The 25,346-nt window shown below is 42.5% G+C and overlaps 1 protein-coding gene across 1 annotated transcript in view; it reads left to right on the forward strand.

Moving 5' to 3' along the window:
- LOC112576936 (ATP-dependent RNA helicase DDX1-like) overlaps positions 1 to 25,346 on the forward strand; it is a 174,946-nt gene that overhangs the window by 134,634 nt on the left and 14,966 nt on the right. Inside the window, exons 19-24 of the mRNA XM_025259817.1 lie at positions 11,541 to 11,687; positions 12,413 to 12,486; positions 14,199 to 14,271; positions 15,014 to 15,086; positions 15,291 to 15,333; positions 15,481 to 15,579. Coding sequence (XP_025115602.1) covers positions 11,541 to 11,687; positions 12,413 to 12,486; positions 14,199 to 14,271; positions 15,014 to 15,086; positions 15,291 to 15,333; positions 15,481 to 15,579 — 509 coding nt within the window. The remainder of the gene's footprint in view (positions 1 to 11,540; positions 11,688 to 12,412; positions 12,487 to 14,198; positions 14,272 to 15,013; positions 15,087 to 15,290; positions 15,334 to 15,480; positions 15,580 to 25,346) is intronic.

Raw genomic sequence — 25,346 nt, forward strand, 5'->3', positions numbered from 1 at the left:
TGAAAACTTTGCTAAAAATCATCGCCACCGATCTGTAAGCGGTTGTGAATAAACATTACCAAGTATGCTTCTCTAGCACAGATTTCAGGTATAGAGGGCGAGTGGTGCACGTCTCCAGGCACCTGAACACACAAAAAAAAAAAGAAGTACATAATACCCGATCCTTCTATTTTTATGTTGTTTAAACTACCATCGGCCCCGTGTCATAACATACAAATATCTGGAAAATGTCAGGCGGCTAAGTGCAGCAAGAAAAGAAGGACAAGGTTTCCGGAAGGGTAAGTGTTTCTGGTAACAACACCAACTTTGTAAATAGTCACACTTTTCCGTTTCTGGGAAAATTTATTGATGTAGAACTTGGTATTGGGCCTACTTTTCGTCTTAAACTGAAAGTTCAAAAGTGACTTCGGACAACTAAGACACATACTCTGCCAGAGTCGACTTCTTGATGCAAGAATACAGGAAGAGGTCAGAAAATGTAATAAATGCAACCATGACAACTTTCCTGAGAATTAAGCGCCACTTAGTCCACATTCAGCAGTGGTAACTTGTACAGAAGTGAATAAAGTGCTATTATAGCCAAACGTTCCACATTTGCGGAAGCATAAAGAGACTTGTCCTCAGCAGGCCCAGGCGTCTTAATGTTGCGTCGCTATGGAAACACGCCTCCGTCTCAACGACACAGGGTGGATGTTTTTTTTCGGGGCGGAGGACGCCAGAGGCAGGGTGCGCGGCTTGGTTCTAAAGCTAAGCAGTCAGCTAAAATGTTTATGAAATAGTAGCTGCTTAGCTGACTGCAACTTAGTATCTCGCTAACGTGACCCCTGCTGTCTGTCCCCTGGCGCCCTCTTACACGCACACAAAACCCTCGGAGGCGTGACAACACGACACTCAACATTGAAATATTGGCAGAAAATACATTTTAGCTAAGAGACTTGTTTAGAGTTTGAGTTTTTTCGCATAGCTGGAGTCAATGGCCTCAACTTAGTGCTAAGTTCCAGTATTTGTGATTATGTTTTCTATGGGCTTACAATGACATCACTTCCGGTTACTTGTTTACTTGCCGTCTGGTTTTCTGGAATCACGACAGTCGCATATTACTTCGATTTGTTATGGCCGCTTTAGATCCGTCAATGTAATCACTGTTTGTTTTCGCTTCACTACGCTGGGTTGAAGCAATATGACTGATTGCTTCATTTTTTCCGGTATAAATTGCGATTTCCGTGCTGAGCGAGCGCTCCTTTCTAGTTTTTCAGTCGTCATTTCCATGTGCAATATAGTGCTGGCTGCAATAAGGCGACAGCTCGCCTCACTTCACCGCCAGCCGTGCCTTCGTCTTCAGGAGGAGGATCACCCTGGCCTTACGGACCGTTCACACTGGTGAGGTATGCCTCCTGTGTTATTGTGAACACTCTTACAAAAGTATCTTGGTCTAGATTGGGGCACGCTCTCCTCTCCCCTCTTTGCCCCATTGGTGCCAGTGGGCAATACTTACATAAACCACCTAACTGGCACTTTAAAGTATGTTTTGAGATGTCTTGGATTTCTTAAGAGTAAGCAGTAAATTATTATTCGAGTAAAGCTTTCTACAATAGTAAATTTCCCTGAAATGTAACTAAATTTTCCATGGAAAGTAATTTAGTTTAAATTATGTGTATTCAGTTTTTACCTCTCTGTGTGTACGTGCATGTGTCATTTTGAGAGAGATCACTTGCATTCACATGCACGTGAACGCACAAAGGTTTGAAGGAGGGAGGAGCAGGAAGGAGGAAGCACACGTCAGTAACTCGGCGTATTGAAGAACATTGGTGGCTTCTTGAGACAGATTGGAGAACTAGCAAGTTAACTAGCAATAGTATTGTCTGCCTCTATATCAAAAGAGCTGAAAGTGGTCTGTGATGACTCGGCTGATGGAATGATCCGCGCTATACAAGTACTATCAATTTTCGCACGATGCCAGAACCTGACCGGTAGAATCCCGCTTTTGTATACGGTCCCCCGTGCCAATCTAGTTATGGAGTCGCTCTTACTGACACTTAGCACCACATCCACCTCGTCTTTCATGTCTGCAGCCAGGACACCCGATGGAGGGTCGGGACAAGGGAAGGGGCGGTGGTGTAAGGTGCTGCTACTTCCTGGCTGCTTCTGGTCTCTGCAAGCTGGCATTGAAGTGTTTAGCTGCCAGCAAGCCATATCCCAAGCAGATGACAGTTCCTTTAGTGCCTCCGAAATTGCTGTGATTAATTCTGCTTGTTTCGACTACAACACAAAGTATGCAGAACCGTGCTGACAAACCAAAGGTCGACAGAAGTGACCTGATATGCGGCGTACATAGAGCACTCGTACTTAGACTAGGCACACATTCTTCTTGTATATTCTTTTTGTTTTATGTTAACAGAGGGAGAGAACACACACACACAAATAAGTCCAAGTAACATATATCGTCAGGAATGAATGCGAGTACATGTTGTCAAGGATACAACCAATGAGAGATCTGGGATTATATGTCAAAGAAATGGTAAGATAATTGTCTCCTTGGACATTTAGGATGTCATATTTGTCTTCTTCCTGTGCATGCTGATGTTTGGAAACATATATCTCGAGTAAAACGATTTGGGAAAACAGTATTAATTTCTTACCGAGCTCAACTCAGTCATTTGACAAATAACGACTGCCAGCCGCTCGATCAACAGAGAGCTCGTCAACATTCAGAACTACGAGTTGAAAAGGCTAATGACAAATGAGCGTATCATTAGAGAGAAAGAACAATTTGTGTCCGAAGCTAGTAAGTGAGGAGCAGTAACATCATGCTCTTGGCTTGTCCGTGTTATTGACTTCTATCAATAAACTGGTATCATCCTTCCTTTCTCTGAAGGTCTGCTTACTTTTCCAAACTCACTGGATGAAATATTCTTTTCATGAACATCAAGTATAGAAAACTGTTATCTGTCTTCAGAAATGTTTCTAGTTTCGGCTGTTAATGTTTAAAGTTTTCAGTTTTGGAGATATGTTTTCATAATGTAGAAATAATGCATACAACGAAGAGTGTATCTCTTTTGCTGGTACTTGTTTGTTTTCCCATAAATTATCGAGACTGTGGAGACCTCATTACCACTGCTTGACATTTCTGTTTTTCACAGTGTTTAAAAGAGAATTGCGTTTATTACTTAAGTGTTTCACACAGGTTTATATAGAAAATACCTTTTATCCGTTTAACGGGGATCTGAAACCAAGCTTTATTATGAAAGTCGGTAGATTTTTGTATAACACACGTGAGTGTTCCTACTTGTGCAGGTCACCGAGTGCCAACGTGGCAATGTTAGTGTTCGTGCATATGCTGGTTTGTGTGTTTGTGTGTGTGTGTGTGTGCAACCCCCCAGCCCATGCTACCCAAGTCAAGTCAGTTTTGAGGAATCATAAAACATAACCAAATGGTTATCCCCTGCAACCCTATTCCCGTCCCCTTTTCTTTTATTTGTTCCTTCCTTTCCTCTATTGCCCATGTTTTATCACCCTTTCTCTTCCTTTTATTTTAATCCTGGTTTTTGTGTTCTGTCCCTTTTTTTTCTTTCAAATATGAAAGTCGGTGAAGACTTATTAATCCACAGTGATGCACATTTTTTTCGAACAACGATAATAAAAACAAGAAACAGAAATATAATACCATCATTATTCAAGACTGCGTGGGATGAGGGACAAACTTTACGAAAGGGAGGCGCCCCCTGGCATACAGAGTGTTTACTGTCAAACATGTCTGCGCCGACAGTCTTCTGTGTTTGTTTTTATGTGAGGTATGTATGTACCACCAAAACAAAACTGCAGCCTTCTGCACTTTGGGGGCCTTGAAATGGAGATGTTGACAAGACGATTACAGCACCATATCATTCCTTGACGACCAGTCTTGATACTTCTTACATATACCTACCCTTCGTTCGTCTGCGCCGTTACACACGACAATGCTTGGTAAGAAGTTAGGCCTCTTACATTTCTTTAGCTTCGATTGTGTGTACAGAAAAAGGTTTTGCCTATCACGACCTCTCGGTCAGGACCTAGCCACTTCTTATGAATTTTGTCTGTAAATATTATTTCCGCTCAGTTTCAGTGTTACAAATGTGTTTTCTTTCTGAACCTCACAGTTACCTTTGTTGATGTGACATTTAGATTGTTTGATGTACAATTTCCTTTATTGCTATTGAACGCAAAGAAAGAATTAAAAACGATGACACTAAAGAAAGATTAAGAAGAAGTACTGGCATAATCCTGGTCAAACTGAGTACTGGATTATTACCATTCCTGTGTCCTTTATTTCCAGTGTCATCTGTAGGCTGTATGTGGTCTTTGTTACTTCTTTTGTTTCATAAAAAATTGAGCACTTGTTATTTGCAAGATAGTTTTGTTACATTTTAAATACTTAAAGTCATCTCATTTGCAGTTGAAATATTTCCGCTGTAGTTGACCGTTTGTATGATAATTAAAAGTAAATCTGATTGAGTTTTAAGAAATAATTATTTTTAATGTCTCTATAATGTCAGTGTAAGTTCTTCTTTTCAGGGTGTTGCAAGTAAGTAATTAGTCTGTCGCTGATAAGTAACAGTATCTAAATGGTTGCATATTGCATACACTAATGAAACCTCAACATTGATACTCTTCCTGAAAATATGATATTCGTAAGTTTTATGCGAATTTATTTCTGAAACCGTGTGTGGGTGGCTAATTTTATTTATTTGTTTACGTAAGTCATCTAAAAAGAACAAGAAATACGGAGGGCAGACATTTACATGGTTATGTTTGGTGAGACAGGAGGGTAGTCAGTCCATCTATGCTAACATCCCACTTTCCTCCCTTTGATTTCTGCTGTAGGAAGAAAATATAAGCTTGAAGATTGCTTTCTCATACACTCATCTTTTATGTGTAGCAGCACGGTGTATTTCACACAAGCTGTCAGGAAATGCGATAGTTACTTTCTTCATCTTGATATCAAAGGCGTGCTGGGTGTAGCTGGTGCCTTGCCTTGCCCTGGGGTCACTGACTGCAGCTGGCGGCACCTTGTACACAGGCGCTGGGTCGCCACGATCTCTACATTTCCGTCTTCAGATTCTTAAACACTGCACTCACTGCACCCCGCCATCAACGCTTTGATTGGTTGTCGTCAGAGGCTGGCCAATTCTGATTGTTGCTAGATGCTGGCAGCATCGCGGCAATATCGTAGCTGCTTGTAAATGACTGATATATTTGTAGTCGACGATTGGTGGCAAATGCCTGTTGTGGCTCACAGTTTTAGAAGAAAGATGTGTTTTAAATGATAATCCGTATACAAGACATGCTGGCATTAGCAACGAGAAGTCATCTGAGATTCTTCATCAACACTCGTCAACCATTATTGTTGACATTTCTTCGGAAAGCCACAAATCAAGGCATAATCTTGTTATTAGTTTATTATTTGCAACCGTGTGTCGAGATTTGCCCTTCCAGTTTTTCCCCCTATTTCTACATGTCTTAAAGCGGGTGATTATTAGTTCAAAGAAGTCATACACATTCTGCCATTTGCTTAAGGGTTTTGTGGGATGTAAAAGATCGTTAATGAGTCCTGATGATGTAAGAAAACAAAACTATCTGACCTGAAGAACAGGTTTTTGTTTGGCTCTTTTTGACCTAACTTGAAAAACATTCCATTTCATATCCTGCCCTCGCGCACGAGCACAAGACCCACGCGCACACAAACAAGCTGTCTGACCAAGCACACGTGCCTCCAGAATTCATCCTCCTCCTAACGTACTCTTCATTTTTTATTGTTCTTTCATTTTCTTGTCGTCTTTGTAGTGATATCATTAAACTGCAGCTGCCCAGTATTTTTGTGGATGGCCTGGAGGCTTTGCCGGTGAGGATCTCCACTGGCCTTTGAATGCTGTGTCGGCTGAGAGGAAACGAGGTAATCTAAAAAGAAATTGCGGTGATATACGAGGAGTCGCAAACATCACTGACTGACATGTTGCAATAAAATAGTGTGTCGGTAATCAGTGTCGCTTTCTTCAGGCTTACGGAGATGACTAAGTGATCCGTGTGTAGTGATTTGTGAACACCTGCATGCATTGTGAACAGCGGCTCTGGTGATGTTTGTGTGGCCAGGTCGAGTGGAGAAGGGATCTGGTGAAAAGCAGCGCCTCATTGTTATGCTCAGCACCAGTAGCAGATGATGACGAAGGGAAATTGAAAAGGCTTGTCCTTAGACCCCATGCACACGGAAGTGGGATGTCTGGGAGGCGCCGTCAACATGACAGTCTCTCATCCTTCTCGCCTTCTGCTGGCTGCCACCATGCCTTTTCCTCCCGCAGATGCCTGGCGTTTGTAAATAAATCTCAACAGAGAGGTTCCTACACACGAGACTATGGATGACATGTGGCGGAGCGCTGTAAACATTAAACTTTTGTACCTCCTCCCACTCCTGTCACTAGACTCATCGTCAGCTCCATCGCTTCGTTTGGTCTTAGACCCGTGCATGGGGCTTGGCTTCTTCCTGCTCTTCTCGTGAAGAGTTGTGGTCGAGTACACAAGAGGAACTTGAATTTACACCAAGGACACACCGCTATATATAAACTCTGGGAAGAATCATTAGCCCCTAATTTATTGTCTTAAATGTGGAAGAGATATTGCGGTGATTACAGGAAAAGGCGACGACAGCAATGTAATTCATGTCATGTAGAGCGGTATTAACTATGTAAAATATATTGTATTAATATAGACATATATATTTGAAACAGGATGCTGTTTAGGTACATCGGTGAGCTTGTAGTACACTTTCGGATTGCTAGTTAGAGCCTCTATTTCGGTAAAGGTGAAGAGAGATCCATATGTGCACGGTGGTGTGCAGATTGGTCAAGAACAAGCCTGGGTGGCCGGTCACTGAAGTCATGGCGTGCCTAGCGGCTGCACACAGCGACTACAGAGACACAGCGACAGGACAGGCTAACTAATGAACTGACAGGATGAGCTGTGATTTCCCCAGGTGCAACATCCTCTGCAGCCTGGCGGCCATGGTCATTCAGTAATTTGCTTTGCAGTGCACAAGCCGGAAGATAGAAAGCACTTTCGCTGCGAGGAATAATAGAAAGACAAGGATAATTGCCAATATCGAAGGACGCGTCCCTCGGAACTCATCCAAAGCACAGATCTGGTCGACATGGGAAAACTGGCCAAGAGGGCGCCACCGAGCGAGGCGTACACGACAGCAACAACTCCGTGTGTAGGTGCAGCAGTGTCCATTCACACGGACAGTAGACATGTTGCTCCGCTTCTTATGCAGCCCCGAGAGTTCATTTCCTCCAATCTGGTGCCAGGCAGTGCTGATGGCAGCCTCCACACGTCCATCACTTGGTGCAGGAGGCTCGACACAAGCTTTCTCTGATGTCGCCTCACTCTGCTTCCCATGAACTTCTCCTTCTCTTCCTCACTTCTACAACATGACAAACACAAGCGTTTTTAACCACGATCAAGCGGAGGCTAGATTAAGAAAAACGAAGACTTGTGTCTGTTGACTCCAGAGAAATAGAGACGGAGAAGGGAGAAGCGAGGGAGAGGAGGGAATGAAATGTGAAATACGTTTGTGAGAGCGTGCAAATACTCCTCTTTGTCAGCACGTTACTAATCTTCATTTGGCACCATGCATTATTCATAGTCTCGGCTTTCCCTGTGTTTTTCTGCGAGGAACACAGCTACCGACTGTAGGTTTTGAACTGGTCCCCACGGCTTCTTTAAATAATGGCGTTGTTAGGGGCTTGTCGGCTGTAATAGAGATGGACATAGGTTATCGACTGTGTTAACACCCATGTTTATGGCGAAATAACCAACATGTGCCCAGCCTCGGTCAGGTTTACAACGTGCTTGTATGTTAGACAGCCTGAAGTAGGCCTTGTGGAGTTCTGCTTCTTGTTGATTGTTGACTTTTTGCTGTTGTTTTCTCTGTCCCTTTGACCTCTCAACCCATTTAAATCCCGTTCGTCCTTCATGCTGGAAAATAAGTCAAGAATTCACAACAGATGCACAGCGCGTGAGAGTGAACGTGCTCCTGATTACACAGGCAGGCGCGTGCGATTGCGCCATTGCAGGACGACGCGTGCATGCCAACCTGCATGAATAATAAACACGTGCGCAAATATTCTCGCCATATTGCCATCCCACGCGTACACAAGACCGAGCAACTATGATTTCTGCTCTGGTTCTTTTGTTTTGATCTTTTTGTGTGTGGGTGTGGGTGGTGGTGGGGTCTTCTTCCTTTAACGGTAATCTCGCTCTGTTCCTTGAGAGGAAAACTATTAAAGATGCTTCGTTTATAAAGGTGGCATCGAACGAGAGTAGTGCGGACCATTACTGCCTTCTGCTGCCCCGAGGGTTGCTATCTTGCTTGTCATATCCGTCGTCTTCTGGGTGCTGTTAGGTGATTCCCAATGTAATATTTGGGGAATCACAACAGGGTTCAAACAAAGTTTTAAAAGTCTGCAAGTGTCATCGAAAACGGCTAAACGCGTTCGGGAAATAGAAAAATAATGAAATTTAAGAGTTTGGAGAGGTATTGCCATTTGGGAAATCCAGAACATCCTTATACTGTTTATATGAATATAATTTTCACACGAAAATTGAAAAAAGAAAATCCATTTAGCAGATATACTTTTCTATTAAAACGAACTTAGTTGCAATCCGAACGCTATGTAAATTCATATATATGTGTGTATATGTGTGTGTGTTGTCACTTGAAAAAGAATAAAGCATTAGCATTATTGCTACAGGTTGTGGACCACTACGTATGAACTTTCCGGCAAATCATTATCACATTAATACATATTACTGTTCTCAGCTGATGTCGAGGTTAAATTAGGCGTGGAAAAAGAGAGTTTGTTGCTCTGTGTAAAAAGTGGAATTTCGTTGACCCAGAGTGGCATCCGGTGGTGATCTCAGCTACTCCCAACTAACACTTAGCTACACTCAGTTGCGCTGGCCGAGAGACTATCACCATGATAAGTGTTATCAGCACTGTCGTCTCCTCTGTCACGTGGGCTTTATGATGGGCTTGCGGCGAGCACTGACGTAAAGTGACGTCATAAAACGACTATCAATCAGTGAGCCAGAGGACGTTGAACGTTGTTGGTACGTCCCACCTTCCCGCCACACCTATTAGGACACTTTCTGTGCCAGCAGTTTGATGGCCTCCGCTTTTACAGTTAATTGTGGTGTCCGGTTTCACAAGCACATTAATTTTTTTGCTTTTACGGGGCAGTCCGAATGACACCACCGCAAGTTTTTTCATAGACTGCACCGGCACTCGATCGCAGGGAAGTGAGTTGGAGAAACTCGTCTTCTTTCCTTCCACTTTCTGTCTCATCTGCGGCATTTCCCTGTAACCATCTGTAGCATTTTCTTATCAGAGCTTCTGATGGTCATGGTCTGAACCCGCTTCTTCTACAGGGATGTGTTGTAAAAAAAAGTCATTTGTCATGCACTGCGTGGGCAAAGCTTGAAGCTTTTTTCTTTCTTCTTTTGGTGGTCTTCAGAACCAGAAGCGACTATATTCAATAGAGCCAATAAATTATTGAGAACAGCTGCACCATAATATTGTATACAAATAAACATCTCTGTTACTGTTGAGGCTTTGCTGCCCATTCACAGCTATTATATAAGTGAAGAGGCTATGAATGTTTTGACCAACATATACTCACTCACACATGTATGTAGCAGTAAGTGTCGGACAGTAAGACAGACAGAGTGGACACTGATGTCCTGACATTTGCCTACTTGATAACAGCGCCATGACATTCATATTCTTGACAGAAGAATGACGCAGACTTTGTTTTGCTGGCATGGGGCGCTTTGTTTCTTCCTCATTTAGAACCTTTTTTTTTTTTTTGGTGTAAAATCGATTCTGTTATTTTCTTTTTGCGTTAGTGAAAGAAAACTCGATTATTTGTGACTGGTATTGATGTGTCTGTAGCCTGGCTTTCTTTGTCATCTAAGCCTTTTGCAAGTTCATCGAGTCTCTTAACTTCATTTATCTCTCATCCTTGACCTCTTCGTGTTTCGAATGGTCTACAAACATTGTTATTTTTTATTATCTGTCAAAGAAAAAATACTGCGTCCGTCGGTCGTCGTTGACCTCTCTTCCCCTCCCTCCTCCCTCTTCTTCCTTCTTTTGGGCCTTGTAACCCACAATGCTAACAGCCAGATAAACCTGAATGTTGCTTTGTGAATTAGTGTCATCTGCAGAATATTGGAAAGTCGGTTTTCTTACTGGCCTCGTTTTGAACTAGTCGGCATAGAAACTCTATTACCGGTAATCGGCGTGTGTGTGTGTTTTATACGAGAGGCTCTCGTCAACAAGTCCAATTGCTGCCTTTTATTTATATGCTCGATGCACTTTATTTGCAACTTGTCGTCGCCTTTTTATTTGTTCCTATAGAAGGATCAAAGGTACAGATAAACACCGTGCCTGGTTATTTCTGGGAGGCTAGCATTGTTGGCCGCACGTAGAAAGGCAATGAGCTGGAGGGAGTGATGATATCATTCTCACATCCAAGCTGCTGGCAACTGTATGAGGCTTCTCTTCCAATGGAAGTGACTTGATGAACTCTTGTTTGACTCTCATTTCTAAACAAACATTCGCTTTGCTGAAAAACATGGCGCATTGCATTGCTTCCACTTTCTCATCTCCTTCGCACTCTTGAAATGGATCCAAGGATTGTGTTTGTGTGTGTGTGTGTGTGTGTGTGATATCAATGTACAAGTTTAATACTTTAAATCTACTTTAAAAATAGTTTCTTTTTATAAAACAGTAGAGTTTACGTTAACCAGTCCGGTGAGTCTATCCAAGGGACATATACATACAAATAAAACACACGACAAGAAGAAATAATATTTGCTTTGCTTATCTGGGCCACCTCGCCACTTAATGGACTTGCGAGTGCTGGAGGCAAATAACTGATTGGTTTTCACCGCCTCCCTTAGCAACGACGTGTCTTGGGTCGCTAACAAGGCGATGATGAGGTGCGGCCTCACACCTGTTAATGAGCAGATGCACTGAGTGTACTGATTCTTAAACATCAAAATTAACTTTCCTTTTAACTTTCTACAATATTTGCAAAGCTGTTGTAGACATTTGACATTAACTTACACAGCTTTGCTATTTAATTCATTGTAATTTGCATTCAAGATCGCGAAAGAGAGCACTTAGAAAAACTCCTTTGACATTCTTATTTAATAAAATTGCCTTTTAGCGCCAAGGTTTTCTTTGTTAGGTCGTGCTACATTCGTAATTGTATTATTCAAAAATAATATTTAGTCCTTCGCTTTCCACACGTTCACGGGAAACTGCACCAGTGAGAAAATGCAAGCTTGAATTGGGCAACAAACACTCTTTTAGTCTCCATTGGTCCTCTCAGCCAAATCGTCTATTGAAAATTAAATTTTGCGTTTGTATATTTATTGTTTTATTTGTGCATTCTTCTTTTAATTAGTTTAGCAGCATAAAAAATCAGTATTTTATGTGACTGTTACAGAAACGTATTCTGAGGCTGTGAAAATTCTCAAGGGAGAATACGTCATCCGCGCCATTGAGAAGCACAACATGGATGTGGCCCTCATCTTCTGCCGCACCAAGCTGGACTGTGACAACCTGGAGAAATACCTCAATGAGCGAGGCAAAGGTGAGTCCCAACCGTGTGGACTCGGACATGCTATCTTGTGGTGCTCTTGTAGCTTGTAGTCCTAACATCAACTTCTCACTACTCTTTTCAAATCTTCCTTAAAATTTAACTTTCAAAAACGTTGTAGAAGTTCGGAAGTAATTTATTACACTTAGACTTTCCTTTGCGGGAAACAGACGGATTTTAAATTAACTTTTCTATTAACACTTGTTTTTTAGTCTTTACTTTCCAACAACAGTTGTGAAAGTTTCATAGGCATGTGTGATAAATACACTCCTGCATTAATCATCGAAGAGTTGTGCAACGAAGTGTTTTTCCACTCCGGAGGTGAAATGAAGTAGTCGACAGCTGGGGTGTGTAAGTTTAGCTAAATCTTTCTCTGTACGAGGGCGTGATAAACCGAGCGTCCTTCGCCGAGCGGCAGGCCGTCCATTCACGATGACGTGTCGCCCACGGTCAGCTTGGCGTTCCAGCCTTCTAGTCTTTCTCCATCAGCATCGCGTGACCTGTCTTCATTAACAGCATTTTTTTTTATATTTTGCTAGCGCTATAAATAGAAACTAATTACTAGACCATCACTTCAGGGGCTGCTATTTTTCTTTCGCCAGAGCTGTAACTAGAAATTAAATAAATCTTCACTTAAGACATTTGTTGATTAGCGTCTTTAAAAGATACGCAATTTCGAGTAAAAATATTTAAATGTTTTCTTTGATAAACTGTTTCAGGGAAGTACTCCTGCGTTTGCTTACATAGCGATCGTGCTCCCAATGAGCGGAAGGCAAACCTACAGAAATTCAAGGTTGCGTATGTTCGTCATACATTGATTTATGTAGATTTCTTGTATTAATGATAATAAATACAAAATTTGTAAAGAGCATACTCACACTCCTGTGGAGTATGCACTTAGCGCCTAAGAACAAGAGGAAACATGGACAGCATTCAAGACAGGAAAACAAATAAATAACATGAACTATTGGGTCATCCTAAAGGTTTTCGTGGTTTGAACTGTCCGATTAGAACGCCTTCATTTACTCCTGGAGTCAACATTGTCACGCATAATAAGCACCATCACATTCAGTAAAGTCTTGCTAAGGTGATAGCAAGTGTGTGTATCGTATGTTAAAATGCATATCTGGACACAGGCGTTTTTTAAGTGTTTGTTTAAGTTTTTCTGAAGAAAGAAGTCTGTTCATAGATCGTGGATAAGCTCAGACTTCGATAGTAAATTGTAACAGTTCTTTCACAAAGTCATTCTTGAAACGTGGGGTCTGGCACTGTGATGTGGAAGAATGAGACTTTTTCTGATTTGCTTGCAGTGTCCAGTGGACCATTTTCAGTTGGTATCTGTAGACCAACCGCGTTAATAACTGCACCAGGCCTTAGAAGCTGTGCTGAATTAAACTGACCACACATTACACTGAGCTTATTCTGGTGAGGCTGAGAACTGAATCGATGAGGTTCGTCCTTCTCCAGCCTCTGCCTAACCTATTTCTGTTATCGAACAAACTTTGTTTTTCACCACCAGTGAAAATCCAATCCAGTAAAGGTTGTTTTTGATTCACAGCAGGAATGAAGAACACATTTTCCATCCGGAAGGAAACGTGTCTTCATCTGATGCGCCGTCAGTTCATGGGGTTCCCACTGGTATAGCTTTTTCATTTTCCCCATCCAATGCAGGTGACTTTACACCGTTTTATGTGGCGCACCAATCCTCCGCGAAATTTACCCGGGTCCTTCCGGGAGTAACATTAACTAAAGAACTTTGAGAAGATCATCTATGCAGCAAGCTCACCCACGGCGTGTGGCATCATTGAGACTAGCATCATCGGGTCTAAGCTTAACATAATATTCCGCTATTGTTCTTTCTTTCGAGGCATCATCTCCAAAAATGTTATTGCAATCTTCCACCGTCGCCCGATTGCCCAGCAGAGATCACACAAAATCCTGTCCCAGGTGGTTGAAATCGTAAAAAAAAGTTTCAAATCATGTTTTTTTCATCACATCTTAAAAAAAAGCATGGGAACAACATTGCAAATAACAATAAAACCCCCTGAAGAGGCTGAGACGAGCTTATGCCCAACACCTTCTGAAAAATATAACTCTCAAATAAATTCATTTAGCAGAAAGCCTAGAGAACTTTCAGGATGACCTAGCATAACAATTCAGTCTTCTGAAGACACAGTAATAACAACTTTTGTGGCGCTAGAGGATCAGTTTCTTTGAACATTTATTGGAGGAAATTTCCATATTTATCTTTTCTTCACTCACGTTTGACGCGTCCTCTTTTCAGTTTCCATGAATGTTGTGTAATTTTGTTTCTTAACACCTTTTCGCCTCATATCCTACTCCTATCCGAGGTGAAAATATTACAAAGCAATAATAAAACAACATACATATGACATATTGTCACGCTATCGTTCTCTTTATTTTGTGCTTTTGTCTTGTTTACTAATAGGTGTGTATGTGTCTGTGTGTGTGTGTGTGTGTGCCTTTGTGTGTTTCCTGTTGCAGGATCGCAAAGTTCGCTTTATGATCTGCACCGACGTGGCTGCCCGTGGAATCGACGTCAACGGCCTTCCCTTCGGTATTGCCAGCGTATAAACAAATGTTTTCTCTCGTCTGCCGCTAGACAGCTTTGACACCACCAGACACACTATTCTCCGCTTCTCCTATTGCTTTTATTATCTTTGACTTTAAAGAACGGATGTTATTGGTGGATTCAGTATATGCAGGAACAGATCTTCTAACGTTGATTCAAATTAATTAATTAAAGAGTAATTTTTGGATTCTTTGGTCAATCGGGGTTCCTTATCTTTTTATTGATATGTAAATAAGACATTTTTGTGAATTATCACTGAATTGCACTGAATTGTCCTCGGTTCACATCTGGTCTCTGGACACTCTCTTTATGTGACATCTATTAGCAGGGTATGCCCTCGGGTGTTTTCTCCGGTTTTCTCCGCATTCCCTCTCTCCTCATAGTTCGAAATCACCTGTAGGTGGAAGCACTTTCTCACCAAAGCAACCAGCCAACCATTCTTCAGTAGTTGTGAATTTTAATACCGATCATAAGCAAGCATATGTTAGAACCTATTTATCTGTTGAGGAAGAGAGAGGTCGAATGAGTACTTGCTGGGTAAATAATGGCGCAAACGAATTGGTAATACACTTAACAAGGACTTCTGAAAGACTCACATTAAAGAAAGCGTTCATTTCCTTAATGAAACCTATCGCTAAATCACAGGAAACACAAGAGTCCTCGCTTTCTCTGTTTTAGTCTGGCGGGAGTATTTTGTAGCTTAACTGCAGACCTTCTTCATTTGCAGTGATTAACGTGACCCTTCCCGACGAGAAACAGAACTACATCCATCGTATCGGTCGTGTGGGGCGAGCCGAGAGGTACCTATCTTTGTCTTAGTCTTATGTGTTACTTTCCTTTCTCCCTCTATCTCTGTTTCTCTTTCTCTGTCCCTCCTTTGTGCAAATGTGTTCGATTTAACATTTATTAATTAAAGGTTAGCACTGACCAGCCTATGACAACTGATAAATTTTATTTATAACATCTAAAACTATGTCTATATGGGTATGCTTGTTTATTTTCAGGATGGGTCTAGCAATAAGTCTTGTAGCTGCGAACAAAGAAAAGGTAAAACTTGATACACTTTGATTAACAGTTACCAGGTGTGGAAGGTGTGTTTGTGTGCGCACGTAAGTGATGACGGTGATTGCATTGGTTTAATACACACAAAATATCTGCTTCATTGTAATTGTTATCCCCGCTCATTTCCCACAGGTGTGGTATCACTCCAACTGCAGCAGCAAAGGTAAAGGCTGCTACAACACGCGTCTGACTGACGAAGGGGGCTGCTGCATCTGGTACGACGAGCCCACGGTAAGACCCCACTGAGCGTTTCGCCACCAACCCCCTTACAGTGACCCCACGTGTGTTCGCGCGTGTGCTTGTGTGCGCGTGTTCACGCGCTCATGTGCTTGGATGGGGTGCTCGAGAACGTAAGGAAAGGTCATTTTCTGTGTTTAGCCGATCCGTTAATGAATCAATACTGTTCACATCGGTTCACTGGACTGAACATGCCACGGATATTTGTCAACGTCACAAGTCCATCGGCAGAAAGAACTTTAGATGTATGGAGGTGTCCTTGCAGGGGACAGCGCGCACTTTATGGACAGTTGCAATGACGTGCGATTGTGGGAGGCTGTGAAGATAGCTGGCGGCTGATAGACTTACGCTAGGCAATCCATTAATTGACTTTTACAGGGAAATGTTGGAGGAAAGAGGGATTCAACAAGCAGAAATGATCGCGATTTCGTGCTTTCAATTTCCCACAGCTAGCTGGGCGAACAGGGTGCAGATGAAATGCCTGACTCTTGTTAGAGGGAAGTCAGGCTGGTCTTTCCTGCAATAGCAAGAACAGCTTTCCGCCTCCTTGGCTTTTGCAATCTTTAGTTGGAATTCTATAGTGAAGTGCCTCAATTGAGCTTGCATGTATGCCTTTGTGGCTTTGCCCAGGGCTAGGATAAAGCGGAGGAAGCAAACATTAGGCAGTGTGGCGGTCAACGACTGTTTTATACGAGGACATTTTTACACTTCGGTCGTAATCCTTATTCCTTCTTCAGTCTTTTGTCCGTTTTCCTTCCTCCCACTCTCGTTTTTTCTGTCATTTTCTTAAATCTGTTACTTAATATTCATCTCTTTCTTATCCTCTCAATCCCGATCATAGGCCGTGCAGGCTTTTTACTTTTAATTTACCTCTTTTTTTTCACGCACGCACACACATTCTCTCTCTTAACTTACTCCCCCAGAAACACAAAGACACATCTAAGCCTTTGTATGTGTGTATATAATATATGTGCGCACGTAGTTGACTATTTGCATCAACCGCTCATATGTACACCGAAAAAGTGGCCTAGTCTTCTGCGGCCAGAGAAGTAGGTGAGAGTTTACTTTCTCACTCCAGGCTTAATGTAAAGACGATTTTCTTTTGGTGAACCAAGTTGTCCTAATGAACTTAAATGCCTCCGATACTCAGTATTGCAGCTAAGCCTTCTTCGTAGCCAGGGACAAATTTAGCAGTTTGTAAGCAGAATTACCACGAATTTGTATTACTGGACTGCTGGCAGACGATTTTTTCCAGTTAACTACTAATACGAGGCAGGTGTGTACAAAGCTTCCGGTTTCGTCAACATTCATTGTTTAGGCTCGCCGAGACTAACAGCAGAGAACATCCCAAGAAGCTAAACGTTGGTTTGGCAGGCAGACAGCAATCACATGTCCGTGGAATGAATGTCTCTAGTAAAGAGAGGGCGGTCGGGTAGCTGACCGGTTAGCGCCTGTCACCATGACGGTGAGGATTAGCTGTCCTGGGTTCAGATCTTGTCTCAGACACGTTCTCTGCATGTGGTCTTTGTTCAGAGGGCTGACCATCCGTGATAAAGCCTTAGCTGCTGGATCGGCGTAAAACATCACTGCTCTCCTCCCCAGTGTACATGCTTTCAGTTTGACCAAATTCTTGCACCTGTTCGCAGGATTTTCTTTCATCTCGTTATAAATATTTTTGTTTTATTGGCATTTAAGAAAGCTCGTGTAAAATATTTAGACTTCCATGTTTTATCATGGCGTTCGGTACCTGGTAAGGCAGTATCAGCATTCCTCAAAGACCACTGTCATGCAGTGAATGCAGTGCAATAGTTAAGGAGCGCTTTGTGCCATCCAAAAATAAAAGAACTCTTCGGCCTTGTTGGAAATGAGAAATAAGTTAATTCTCCCATGCGAATGCCCGGGCACACCTTCTGGCCATGAGGACGTTCCACCGCCAGTTTCTTTGCACTCTGCGCGTGTTAGAGATCACCAGGTGCTTGATTACCACCCGTCGATCGCGCTGTGCGCCTGTAGTTACGGGAAGCAGGCCAGTGAATTTACATTAATAGTTGTCGGCGAGCTTCTGGGGATAGCGAGGATCCGGAAGGAAACCAGCGAGGAGGTAAAAATTAAGGATTTCAAACAGTCCTCGTAATCCAAAGAGCCCGTCTGTTGCAGTCTGTCACGCGCATGATTTGAAGCGTGCGCGCGCGTGTCTGTCTGTGTGTGCGCAGGTGCGCGTGTGTACATAAAGTCTGTCCGGCGTCAGCATAGGTTAATGTAAAGGGTTTTTGTTTGAAAGCTAAAAGTGCGTGTATGTGTGTGGAGGGTTGATGAAAGGAGGGTGGCGACATCTTTCACATGCATTTTATTTCCCCTGCGAGCTGCGCAGCTCGTCATCAGGCAGCTGTAATGTCCACTGAGAAGAGGTTTACGACTGTGCAATCCTTATTTTTGTTTGCCATGGTCTTTAGGACATCGGTAGGCACCCGATTGAGCAAAGATGGGCGGGTGGGGAGAGGAGCGCAAACTGTATCCTCAGGTCCCGAGACCGACTGCTGTCAAATATTGAAACTCCATCGTTGTGACATCTCGCAGCGTGTCTCTGTGACTGGTCTTTGTTTATCTTTCTGAATACATGAGCTATGAAGTTTGAGCTGTTAACCCATCAATGCTACCTCTCCACAAACTTGAAGCCTCTACCAACACAGAATGCAATGATGTGATAAATAATGACACTGAAATATTCGTGTGATGCTTACAAGTAAGTCTGATTATTCAAGACTTGTCAGAAACTCCTGAACTCGGTATCTTCCTTGTCATTTCCCTAAAGCCACAAATGAGTGGTGTGTGTGCGTGCGCACGCGCGTGTTATTTGTAGGTCTTCCTTTGCGGTCAGTGTACATTATTTCGGCTTGCTAGAGCACATTTATTTTCCATTTACTTTAGACTTTGCATTCAGGAGGAAATAACTTGTGCTTCGATCAATTCCCATCTCCGGGATAGGGGGCTGCGAAAGAAGAGAGCCTGGCTAATAGAAGACTCTCTGGCTGTATGCATGGACTTGTTTGACGATATCGCCTAGTCTAATAGTCTTTGGCAGAAACTACCGCGGGATGTCACAACTGCAGTCCACGTGACCTGTCTAAAGACTCACGCGAAAGCGGCAATTTCTAATGTTTTGTCTCTATTACAATTTTTTTATTCAATAAATTTAAATACAGGCATCTGAAAATCAGCAAAGTATTTATCGTGCAGCCATCCTGTCCATCTAAGTTCCAGACTTGTCTAGAGACATACGTGGACAGACAGGCAGGTGCGTATACAGACTCGTGGTTTTATGATTTTAGGGAAATGTGCCACCTCAACTTTTTTTTTAAATCAGATGATGAAGTGCATTTTCAGGCATCGGAAAATCACCTTCGATCTCAAGTTTCCCAGTTTTTAAGGAAATGTATCAAGGTGAAAAAAAAGCAACAAGCGCTCTGTCTTTCCGCTGCTCTCACTCCTCGCCGAGTCCCGCACAAAAAAGCACGTGGCGGCTTGATAAGGCTATCACGGCAAATTGATTCCGGAAAACCACGAGCTTACGTGGGGCCGCCAAACAGGCCATCACCATTTCCCGTGTGTGTCGACATTACAGAAATTGTAGGTGAAAGCTGAGGCGTCATATCCACCACACCCTGGTGATGATCGGTATCTACAGCTTCACACTCTCTCTCTGCTCCTTGCTACCTTCCCTCCTCGCTCTCTCTGTCTTACTGGGGTGTTATTGATTAGTAATAAAGTACATTATAGGATTAAAAGCCCGGCACTAATCATTTCTTCCGCACGATTGCCTTGAACTGCAAACTGACTGCTTTGTACCATATGCCGGCTCCCTCCACTGGTGAAGCCTCTTTGAGCTCAAGATTTTATGTGGATATAAACCAAACGGTAAACATGGCCGTCACCGTTGATTATTTTTAGTAGCACCCGTTACATGTCAACAGTTGCATGTTAAATAAAACGATTTTTATTACATTTTTAGGTTGCTATTGTTAAAGGTTTAGTATGATGTAAAGTATTTTTATAAATATTTTTGTACTAGTTACCTAAATGTGAGTGACGATCTCCCTCTCCTTTCTTTATTAATCTTTATTATATATTTTTTTCCTTCTACAAATATCACCAAGTAGAGAAAGAGGTCAAACTCAGGAGATGACGATTGTTCGTGAATACTGTTTACCCCGGTTGTTTCCATGAGTTGAAGCCTTCGACCAGCAAGCCCCAAACACATGGTGACGATATCTCGAGAACAGTATTTTTATTCAGCTTTAGAGAAAACTGTGATGAGAAAAAAGTTTTAGAGCTTTAATAACGTGCCTTCTTAATATTTGGCTTTTGGTTGCTAGGCATCCTGTCAGAAGTTTGTGTTTTGTAGCGAGGACTGGGTGGGAAGACTAACCACTAGTCAGTGTTTACTATGAAGTGTAGGACTAACTGCCGCAGAACTTATAATAAAAGCTGTATTTCCAGTCTGTTTGTCTGGTGGTCCAAAATGCTATTTGCACGAGTTATCTTACCACCTAGAGACAGATGTTTTTTTCAGCACTTCAGTGGAATGTCGGGATTTGTTCTGAAACTTTTCCGAACTTAAAATGATGTTTTTTCCCTGCAGACCACGTGTTGCCAACTTCTTGGCCTACATCCTGGTGATCATTCTATCCTCGCTTCTAGTCATACACGCAGTCATTACAAAAAACAAAGTTCAAAAAGAAAAATAATTCTCAGAAATGAGTGGTCTGGATGAACCAGAAAAGCAGAGAAAGCTTGCACGAATGTCCATGTTTAGCTGCCTACCTCCTTTTTTTATTTTCTTAACTACAGTGGTGGCGGATACAGCTGGAGTCGAAAGTCTTTGCCGAGTGTTTGGTGGCCTAATGGACTGTCAGCCCGTCTCGGGGGACCTCGTTACAGGCGGGGCTGGAGTAGGAAAGCAGCCAGTATCCATCGTGGCATGACAGTTTTGGTTGAGGCTGAGTAGTTTCACACTTCCCTTGCACAGCGCAGATTTAGGGTGGACGAGTGGGTGGTGATGTGGAGACTGTGATAAAATTTGAGGAGACGTTAAATCCTATTAACGTAGGTGGGTCGGGTATCTGCCCATCTGATAAACATATCGAACGATAGCTTTTTATATAAATATTATCAGCATAGCATCTGACTAGAAATGTAAGGCTCACGAAGTGCTTTTTTCTCACTTTAGTCTGAAATGCGGAAGACTTGTTATCAGGAACAATCCCTACAACTTTTTTTTATGGTAAAGTTTTACATGTCTGGAAATTTGGAAAAAAACAAACAAAACCAAAACACTTCTGTTCTTAAAAACTTGACATTTTAAAACAACTGGAAATTGCCAGAATGCAGTTTTGAAAAAAGTAAGCTTCACAGCAGAAAAGGCCATCTTGAATAAGATAAACACAGTCTAATTTGTTAAAACTTATTTTGAGAATGTCATGTTCAGATTTGGCATTTCAGACTAAAGTGAGAAAAAAAGCACCTCGTTCGCCATACATCTTAAATCACAGGGTGAAGACCTTATCTTCTCACGATGTCTAAGTTCTAGACAGCCCTGGAATACACTATGTCAAAGCCTGGACATAATTATATATGTTATAATACAGCAGGAGAATATGAGGAATGTGATCACAGCTTCTTTGATATGTAAAATGAACCTTGTAACACCAGGCAATCATTACAATTGTATAATATCCCCATAAATAAAAGAAGCTGCCCAAGGCAAAGGCAGTTGAATAATGGGGAGCTGTCATTGTTCCGTTATGCAGGATACTTTTTATAGAGCTAAAACTAAACTGAATTTGTCTAAATAAGTATTTAAATGTGTACACATACATATGTGTGTGCGCGCTTTCAGTTATAACATTCACTGTCAGAACATTCAGTTTGGTTCACTTTTGTCATTCAGATTTCCTCAGATATGTGGTCATATAAAAAGGAGTGTGGTGTCTGAATTGACCCTACTTCAGTTCCAGGAAAAAGTTTAGCTCCTACCCATACACAAGAAAGAAGTTTTGCATGCGTAACAGTGATAGGCGGCCATGTTTGAACTAACAAACTTGTGAAATATTTAAAGCAGATGCCAAGGCAATGAACAAGGACATCATGCTGGAAAGTGCAGTTTCCAAAACTGATGGTTAAAAGAAATAGATTACTGAAACTGAATGTTCTAGTACAAAAAAGGACGAAAGATCAATGTGAAATTTTCAGTGTATTTTGAATATTGCTTCCTAAGTGAATCTGTTTTAAAAGCACTCCTGACAATGGAAAGACGCGCGAAGAATGAGAAGCATCATAGAGATAAACAGATGTTTGGTGTCAGACTTTTTCAGCATTGATAAAAAAAAAGACTAATAAAATTATGTCTTCCTGCTGCTTTAACAAGTAAAATATGAGTGACAGATGACCTGCAGCTAGTTCGGTTGCAGGTTAGACATTTGTCCTCCAACAGCCCTTATGAGATGTTTCCAGGCCTTAAAATGTCCGTATATTCTGTGTAATCAGACCTTTGTGAGCCCTGAATGCATGTTGTTATAATTCACCAATCGTGCATGACATTGAAGTGTGCGTATTGTATGACCTATGACAGCTTAGGAAGAAGATGCTCCTTAGAGACTAGAGCGCCTGGGAGGGAGCAGGGCGAGCCGTCCAAAGGTGCACCATGAGGAAGCCAGCGATTCTCCAAAGCTGCGAGACACGTAGGTCGCATTTTGAAGCTCATTTCCGCGAGCACATTTGATCGAGAGACGAGCAGATACGGTGCTGACCCTCGGAAGCTTTCGGTGTGATTTATCTTGGGTGTGTTGAAAGTGACAGATGGGGACAGTGCAGCGAGAGGCACCACGGTGGGTTCAAAGCGTCCTTCCCTGCGTCTTCCGTTTTTGTTTTAGCCGACAATTTCTGGTCGTCGCCTGTCCATTCCTCTCATCCTCTGGCACCAGCTGATAAGCTGTGCTGTTCGTCGTTGCTGGGGGGGGGAGGGGAGGGGAGGAAGGGTGTAAGGTACGTCATTGCTGCAGTTTAAAGTTAAATTAGTTTGCTTCAAAGCATCTCCTTTCCCTTCTGCACACGCACGCTCGCGCGCGTACACACAAACCATTTCCTCTCCTCTCCCTCCCTTCCTCTATCTATCATTGCGCCACGCCAGCAGTAATCAGACAGATGTGTTTGCTCGATCAGAAAGGCCAATCCTTATGTGGGATGAGCGGATTTGTTGCTGTGTTGCTGTACTGCTCACCCGTCCTTTGTCTGCAAAGTGAAGTAAAGCTAACTCTCCCTCCCTCGCTCCCTTCACGGACGTTTGTTTACTTCTCTCCCTGTCGTCTGCGTGTGGCACCTGTTTACAGGGCTGGCTGTTTTGCCATTCTATAGCCTTATTGCTGGCGTAAATCAACACCCCTTCGCTGGGCTTTCTTTCTCTCACTTCTTCTGTCTTTTACTCCTACGCTGTGATTGCTATGGACGTGATTGCTGTGATTGTTATGTAATAATGCCTTTAGCTATCTTTATGTGCGTTATTCAGCTTACTAAATATATATTATCCCGTAAAGCGCTTTCGATCATGTACAACATCTTAAGGAGAGCATATTTACCTCCTTCTCGTTCTCTTTCTCTTTCCCTTTCCTTCATCATGGCATATAATACCATTTTATCTGTAATTTTTTCTATATTTATACTAACACTTCAATATTGTGTAAAAATGCAACAAATGAAGTCCGATGTTGACAGAGGAGGAAGGAGTATTGAGGTGTGTACATGTTGAGACTTCCTTGAGAAGGCAGCTGTCCACGGGTGTCGGTGTGTGTTCGATAAAGCTCCGTGGTTCCCAGCTGTAGGATCTTCAGTTCCTTTCCTTGGTGGCTGGTCTCTTGTGCTCGCCGTCCCTGTCCACACTCGCCCTGGCGACGGCGCTGAGAAGCAAGGGAGGGAGCAGGCCTGCACACAGGTTCACCACCCAGCGCTGCCTGCATTCTGTCCTAACCACCCGTGTTGTGAGCAGCTGGGATGCCATCGCTCACATGACAGCGCAGCCACGATGAAGTCTCGTGATCAGACTCCTCATCTGTGCTCTTTCTTTTCGCATCCGTCGCCGCCTTCCCTACTCCCTCTTGAGCCTGGACGACCACAACATCTCGGCATCCTGTCCTGTGGACTCGATGGACGATTTGAGTACTTTTATAAGTTAACCACTAAAACCTGGTAAATAAGATTAAATTGTGTCTCCTTTAGCGGTTTAACAAATAATTTAATATTGAAATTTTCCGTTTAACCAATCCTCCTTTTCACAATTTTTTTTATACTATCGTGTTCATTCACTTTGCCATACCTATCATGAATATTTGCCTTCGTGTTAAGAGGTCTTATAAACAGTCGCCAACTCTTCATGACAAAAGGCAGGCTGATGAATGTAATGAAGTTAAGAAACTCGGTTCCAGTTTATGTATGGTGTTTCTAAATCTCATTGGTGTCGGTGTTGCAATCCTTCATTCTTGACTTTCAAAAGTGCTTCTTGATGAAGAAGAAAAATTAGATGACTATAATCACGATCATAATGATGAAGTAGCAGTAGTAGTCAAATCATCATTCATTTTTAACATATCAAAAAGCATTCATTTTGCCACTCGTTCAACACAGCATCAAATGCCATCAGAAAGGCCGGCGACATCGGAGAGAATAGCAGAGCCGTCCACTTAGAAATGATAAGACCTAAAGACTGCATGTACATTGCGAATGGAATTTAATACTAAACCTGTACTTAGAGAAAGCAAGGGTTGATCTAACAATTCCATACTACATACTGTGTGCTTTGAGTGAAGCATGATGTGAACCGATCGAACCCTGTACCAAAACCCCAAAAGTCTATGAAAGTCGTTCACATAAAACCACATGGTTAGTGATATGGAATGCCCCAGAAGAGATAACGAGACATCACTATGGTCAGATGCATTCAGAAGATCGTTGACCACTCGAGCTGGAGCTACCTTAGTGCTGTACGACTAAAGATAGGCTTGTTGATAAGGCTGGAGCAGATCATTAGCCTCCACCTAACCCACGAGCTGCTCCAGGACAGTTTGTTCAAGTACTATCGCGGTCAATGGGGGATTAGATACCGGTCTGCAGCTTTTCAACCTATAATAATCCACCTCAGCTTTCTTGAGAGCGGGTCTTACTAGTGCGTGCTTGAAACAGAGATGAGCAATTCCAGGGAAAAGAGAAGTATTCAAAATAGATGTAATTATCGGTAGAAGCTCGTCTAGACACCGGAAGAAAAGGCTAGAGGGAACAGGATGGAGTTCACGGGATTTGTTGGGCATTGGCAGCACCATGCACCTAAAGTACTCAGCAGAAATGAATTTAAAAAAACCTAATGGAGTACCAGCAAACCTGTCGGCTGCCTGTAGGGGACCTAGAACATCAAGATCATGTTTGGCTTTTTTTTTTTATGATAACCGAAAGAAATGTCGCAGAATAATTGCGCAAGTGCAGCAGGAATGCTTCAACTCGGCAGCGCGCTGCACGTATCACTGTCCATCATCCGGGCGCTTTGCATTTTCATGTGGAGGCAGCGTTAATAATAGTCTAAACCTGTTGACTGTTGGTCTTTTAATCATAAGTCACTCGATTTTTACATCGCACAACATACTGACCATGGACAACAAGTCCAGGCTGCCGCCAGGCCTGTTCAGCACAAAGATACGGTTATTCTAATTTTAGTTCAAAAT

This window comes from Pomacea canaliculata, linkage group LG12, assembly GCF_003073045.1.
Source record: "Pomacea canaliculata isolate SZHN2017 linkage group LG12, ASM307304v1, whole genome shotgun sequence".
In the NCBI taxonomy this organism is placed as follows: Eukaryota; Metazoa; Mollusca; class Gastropoda; order Architaenioglossa; family Ampullariidae; genus Pomacea; species Pomacea canaliculata.